This window comes from Haemaphysalis longicornis, unplaced genomic scaffold (genome assembly GCF_048455015.1).
Source record: "Haemaphysalis longicornis isolate Haplotype H1 unplaced genomic scaffold, Haemaphysalis longicornis Haplotype H1 scaffold_18, whole genome shotgun sequence".
Taxonomy (NCBI): Eukaryota; Metazoa; Arthropoda; class Arachnida; order Ixodida; family Ixodidae; genus Haemaphysalis; species Haemaphysalis longicornis.
In genome coordinates, this window is record NW_027526282.1 from 6240227 (window position 1) to 6246637 (window position 6411).

Below are 6411 nucleotides of genomic sequence, written 5' to 3' on the forward strand. Positions count from 1 at the left end.
GAACGTCTCTGAGAACCAGCGGGGCGGCACCGTCGGTGGGCTTTTTTAGAGCCGTGACGACGGCCGCCAGCGCCAGGGTGCGTTTGAGGAGATCGGACTCACTCGAGGTCCTGGGGGGAAGGCCATGGGCGTGCATGCAGGCGTGAGTCTCGTTCCATGCATGAGAAGCTGGCTGCGTCCAGCCCAGCGAGGCATGTAGCGTCTCTGCCATAGCGGACGCCGTTATTGAGCCCAAGCCGGCCAACTTTAGCTCCGCGGGCAAGCTTGAATCAAAAAACGGGAGGACAGCCACGTCCGGACGGAGGGTAAAGTCAAAGTTCACGTAGTCGAGTGTGAAGAATCACACAGTTTTCACTGCAGCGCCAGCAGAATCCATGGTGACATGGCCGTAAAACGACTTCGTGAGGCCCACCCTAAGCCTCTTCCAGTTCTCCAAAGGGTCAGAGGTCATGTCTTCGTATTGGGCATAACGCTCCTCTAGAGCAGCGTCGCCTGACACTCGGAAAAGGTCGAAGACTCGTCCCGAGTTGGTGGCGTACGAAGGAAGCGCGCTCATGTTGGGGCGAAAGGCCTCGCTTTCAGCTAACAACGTGGCGTAGGCGCCTCGAACTTGGCGAAGCGTGTCCGTAATGTCGTCTTCCACTTTCGTGGAGAACGCCGTCTTGACGTATGGCGCGAGAAACGCGTAACCAGCAGACTTCTCCGTGATGGCGAAGCAAAACCTGCGGTGGTGTTTCAAAGCATTCTTGTAATCGCCGTGTCTTCTTATGATCCAGGGAGCGTAGACGACACACGCTAAGATTTCCACCATGTACCATCTGTAGTACGGTCTAACCATGTCTGCGCCGATGATATCGAGCAGCCCTGTGAAACTAGAGAACAGCTTGGGTGAGTCTATGTAAAACCTGAGGGACTTGGGGCTGTTGAAGTAGGTGTCAAGCAGAAATATCCAATCACTTTCAGTCATTCCCTTGACGGCTTCGTGGATGGTGGACTCGTTCCAGGCTGTAAGTTCTCCCTGCGAGGCTACCAGTATATTATTCCACTCTTTGGTCACATGGTCATCGCTCAATTTCCACTCATTGTACGTTATCTTAGGCTCTCCGCCTTGCTGGAACGTCCCCTCCATTTCCTGGAAGATGACCTCCGACCGAGCACACCAGTCCCGAAGCTGCCTTCTCTTGACGTACGCCGTCAGAGACTGACTCGGGGCAATACGGAGCGTGAAGCCTAGCTTGGTGTGTTGCATGTATTCTATCCTGAAAGGAGATGCGATCCGCCACGTGAGGGCCAGGAAGAAGGTGGCGTTCAGGATTGATACCGGTCTGTCCCAGAGGGCCCAGGAGAAGAAACCGGCCTCTTCGAGGATCCGCTTAGCCGTGGCCATGCTGGTGCTGTTCTTGGCAACGATGTCCTCGCACGACTGGTACGCCATGGCAGCCTTCTGAATTGCCGTCTGTCCTGTGGTCGGGATCGTCTGGCCTCTGGTCGCCTCGCCAACGTCATCCACAAGCTTTTGGAAGAGCTCGTCGCCTTCGTGAGCCTACAAAATAAAAGGTAAAAGAAAAATTGGCCGCGTGTCAACTCCCTTTGTTGCAAATGTCGTCAAAAGACGATAGTCTTTATCGACTTTTTCATGTAAATGCTTCCCGTCGCTCTCCCGCTCACCTCTCATGTTGTTACTCTTGCATTGATCTCCTCCCGAGGTAAAGACGCCAAAGGTTTGCTTAAATAATTTTAAATTTCCCGCGTTTCATTGCTCCAAACCGGGAGTCTCGATGGCAACGCTGCCGTACGGCGAAGACGCGCGTGAATCGAAGCGCCCTACTTCAACGTTTATAGAACCGCGTTTCCCTACTCCACGTGCGTTGCAAGCAGAACGTGGAACCTGTCTAGTGGAACCTTTCATAACTGTTGCCGGTTGATTTCTTAAAATGGCGCCAGAAGCTATAGTGGCGCGGGCGACAGCAGGCGACAGCGGAGTGAATTTTTTTTCTGCAATTGATGAAGTATTTAATTTCGCAAAAGTCAAGCATGTATGATTGTTTATAAAGGAACACTGTAAATATCACTTCTGTATTAATTTCTTGTCCTATATTTGCGTAATGTCTTGTTCTTCTTCAACAATGTTGACAGGTATGAACATTACACCGGGCTTAGACGGGTACATTTAGCTGTGACTATATAAGACTATTGCACAGGCATTGTTTTACTTAACCGGGTGGCTGAATCGAGTCACAGACAGATAGACGGACATACAGACAGACATACAGACAGACCAAAATGTCTGGGTTAAGTAGCCCAAAAAGACTGTCGTCTTTGAAAGTTGAAAGCAAGTTTGTCCACTCAATGTATAACGAGCTCTCGTAATCAGGGAGAGCAAACAACCGCTGTTTTGAGCTTCGCCGCGAAGGTGCTACTCGTGGCTCGTGCAATCGGTGGGTCAGCTTTAGACCAAAGCGGCCTGGTTAAGTTTGGGCGTCAATACCAATATCGAAATTTTGTAGCAGGGGTTTGATTCCGGCCTAGGCAACACAGGGGAATTAGTAGTTATACCGCAGTTGCGGGCTACCTAGATGAGTTGGCATATGCAAAGCACATCTTCCCTCATTCGATGCCTTCGAATTATCACTCATTCGAATTATCACCACCAGACTTTCCAAATGCCTCGAGGCGGAATTCGGAAGGAGCAAATAATGGCGTGGTAACGATGTCAAGGTGGCCCCGTACCCGCTGGTGCAAGCTACTATAGCTCAACCTGGCGCCACGAATTAGAGTCGCCCGGACAGCAAGTGGCACTCTGCTATAGCGTTGCAGACAAATGAAACGCCTTTACTTGTCTGCAATAAGGGTAAGGTATTTAGCACTGCAATGACAGGAAATCATTCAGTTATTCGGGGCACGTCCTTAACTGCGTAGAAATTTCCCTTCAGTTGAAATAATGAATGTTCGCTCCCTCTGAACTTCCCCTCGCGTTGAAAACGATTAGTCTTGGAGCTTAAAATACCGAAGTTGCAGATGACAGTGCACACACAAGAAATTACGGCCGCTAAAAAATACAGGCAGGTGGACTTCCGCGCACGGGTGTCCCCAAATAATGTGCAGCTATCCCTCCTGATCTTTTTCTTATGTGTGTGAAACCGGTTGCCATAGAGATTTTATCACCTCTCAGACACGGCAACACCAGGCGTCGGTTCCAGCGAGTAAACAGCTGAATGCGATTACTTTGGTTTATAAAAAACACGAATGTCGAACTAAAGGGCACTACGGTCCTTGTTACTGCTTGCAAGGCACATTCATCCAAAAATGCTGAAAACCTAGCGCGAGTCTAAAAACGAAACTAGTTTAGAGACATGCCTATCTGTTCTAACGACAAGAATTCTGTTCTAACGTCCTGAACTGTGTGCAAATTTCCCTTCAGTCGAAATAATGAATGTTCACTCCCTCTGAACTTCCCCTCGCTTTGAAAACTTTTAGTCTGGGAGCTTAAAAATACCGAAGTTGCAGATGACAGTGTCCTCAAATAACGTGGAGCTATCCCTCCTGATCTTTTTCTTATGTGTGTGAAACCGGTTGCCTTATTACCTCTCAGACACGGCAAACCAGGCGGCGGTTCCAGCGAGTAAACAGCCTAATGCGATTACTATGGTTTATAAAAAAAACACGAATTTCGAACTAAAGGGCACAACGGTCCTTGTTACTGCATACAAGGCGCAGTCATCAAAAAAATTACACCACCTTCCCGGGGGGAACCCTGAGGTGATGCGAAGCTTCGCGTAGTTCCCTTGATTTTCACTTGCGTTGGTTGCCCACATCGCGTGAACGTTGTTGGAAACTTCGCGATGCTTCGCATCCCCTCAGGGTTCCCCTCTCACAAACGGCTATGTTAACTGGTTGGCTGATGCTGGCTGAACTTGTGTCAGCCAATCCGCTAGCAGGACTGTCGGTACTCATCAGACGCCGGAGCGAGACTCAACCGACGAAGCAACTGAGGCAGCGGGGCGTGCGCGCGGTTATATATAGCGCTGTCGTGGAGAGGAGGACGGAGGGAGAGGCGCGCTATCGCACAGCTGGCGTGGAGAAGGGATGAGGAGAGTGGTGCGGACGCCAACGGACAACGTACAATGGACAATGGACATAGCTCCGAGTAAAAGATGCTTTGCTTCTAAAATGCTGAAAACCTAGCGCGAGTCTATAAACGAAACTAGTTTAGAGGCATGCCTATCTGTTTTAAAGACAAGCATTTTTTGTCACTAGTCCATTTGACTTTGGATGCAACGCCAATACGACGCCAAAGTGGTCCTTGCTCGCCCTGGCACAATCCCACAGGACAAGCAAAAACGCCCGTGTGTACGAGATTTCGACGCACGGTAAATATCCTGAGGTGGTAAAAATTATTACGGAGCCCTCCACTCGGCCCGCCTCATAGCCTGCGTTGCGGCGACGCGTTATACCCTACAGTCAGTCATCAGTAACCCCCAGTAGGCGTATCACCACTCGTAAATCTGTCGCACAATTGTTATTCCCCTTTCGGGCAAGGTAGCTGCAACCCCATGCTCGCGTTTGTGAAGGCCGTTTACAGAACGTGGCAGCTCACTTTCATCAGGTCTTTGTATTGATTTGAAGGCTACTGGTAACCCTGGGTTTCTTACCGGGTCTTTCCACGCACCGCACACGTGCTCGTAGAAGTCGTCACAGGGCGGCGACCGTGGGTTGAGGCCTCGGCGCAGTTGACTGGCGACTCGCTGGCACGCCTCAGACTCGCACAAGCCACGCAGACTGGTTCCCATGGTCGAAGTGGTCGAGGAGTCCTCGGTGGAGATTTTCGCTTTTGAGAGCCGCAGTAAGAGCAGTGCGGCGACTACGACGGCGATTACCACGACCACAGCGATTATGGCATTGCGTCTATTGTCTGCAGTCGACGGCGGCGAGGTCGAGGCTTCTGGAAGTGGAAACGGGTCGTAATGGTTCTGCTGGTTTTGGAGTGGGTACTGTACATTGCCCCGCAAGGCCTGCTCTTCATTCTTCCCAACCGGCCAGTTTGTTCCGTCGCTGCCAGGTGGGGCGAGGTGAGCGTTCGAGGTGTCATTCTCACCCACCGGTTGGGAGGTGGATCCCTTTTTACTCCCCGCCGGTTGGGACGTGGATCCCTTTTTACTCCCTGCCGGTTGGGAGGTGGATCTCGTTTTACTCCCCGCAAGAGAAGAGGCTTTGGATTTGTTCCCCGGTTGGAGGGATGACCCCTTTTGGCTTCCGGGCGCAGAAAGAGAGCTCTTCTTGCTCCCAGGAAGCGAAGGCGACTCCTTTTGTCCCCTTGACGCGGAAAAAGATCCCTTATCACGCGAAGGGGGCAGCACGGAAGGTTTCTTCTTTCCGGGAGGCAAAGCAGAGGCATCCGAGGGTGAAAGGAAGGCATTCTCATCCACCGGTGGGGACGTGGACTCCTTTTTACTCCCCGCAAGAGCCGAGGCATTTTCCTTGTTCCCTGGTTGGGAAGGCGACCCCTTTTGGTTTCCGGGCGCAGAAAGTGAACTCTTCTTGCTCCCAGGAAGCGAAGCCGACTTTTTTTGTCCCCTTGCCGCGGGAGAAGATCCCTTATCTTGCGCGGGGGGCACCACGGAAGGTTTCTTTTTTGCGGGAGGCAAAGCGGAACTCTTCCGGCTACCAGTCGGGGAAAGAGACCCCCGCTTTTTTTCCGTCTGAGAATCCAGGCTCTTTTTGGGATCCGGCAAAGGAACCAATGGTTTAGGCTCCTCGCTCATCTTGATCCTGTCCAAAAATACGGTTAAAAGTTCATTAGCCCTTATTACCACTGGTCAGTACCATTTCATCTGGTGAAAAAGACAGGCTTCTGATAAATTGCTGCTCATTGGTATACACTCTGAAGGACACCAGGTGACAGTATTGCCATTATCTTTTAGGTGTTTAAAAAACTAGGACATGTCAAATTATCGTGGTTACATGTGCTCGCTGTTACATGCAGAAAGTAGGTCTAAGAAAAACTGCCGCTGGGCTGGTTGGATAATAACTACGGTAAGATAGAATAGGGCACTAAGCAAACGAGGCGCCTGTATATGGCGGTTGCGTCTCTCTTTATTGTTGTAGTTTCCTTAACACCCTGTTTTTTAACAACCTAGTTTTCAGTGGATATTGGGGTGAGTTTTGTTTTAAGGGCGTGCAACTTTAGTTTCATAAGCAGTGTAGCCTTTTAATCCCACCACATTTCAACCTGCGTAGTCAGATATTCTCAGTTTCTTGGTTGATTAACAACATTTTCTGTTTAAAAATCTGCGTCTGGCCCTCAACGTCATGCGAAATGACGGCACTGCTTTTGTGATCATTTATTTGGAGTTCGCTGCCAATGCCTTGCATCTTCTAATAAAAAAAATCCAATTATCAAAGTAAAGGCAC

At 50.3% G+C, this 6411-nt stretch overlaps 1 protein-coding gene across 1 annotated transcript; it reads right to left on the bottom strand.

Annotated features, from left to right (window-relative positions):
• Positions 1–340: 340 nt before the first annotated feature.
• LOC144166637 (uncharacterized) lies at positions 341–4790 on the bottom strand. The gene is made up of 2 exons (XM_077696175.1): positions 4653–4790; positions 341–1543 (listed from the first exon to the last, which is right to left on the bottom strand). The coding sequence occupies exons 1-2, from the start codon at positions 4788–4790 to the stop codon at positions 341–343; spliced, it is 1341 nt and encodes a 446-aa protein (XP_077552301.1).
• Positions 4791–6411: the final 1621 nt, after the last annotated feature.

Excerpts from the sequence above, each read along its gene's own strand:
- LOC144166637 (XM_077696175.1), bottom strand. The coding sequence starts at position 4,790 with ATGGGAACCAGTCTGCGTGGCTTGTGCGAGTCTGAGGCGTGCCAGCGA. Across the intron at positions 1,544-4,652 it reads GCGGTGCGTGGAAAGACCCG|GCTCACGAAGGCGACGAGCT; the intron begins GTAAGAAACCCA and ends TTTATTTTGTAG.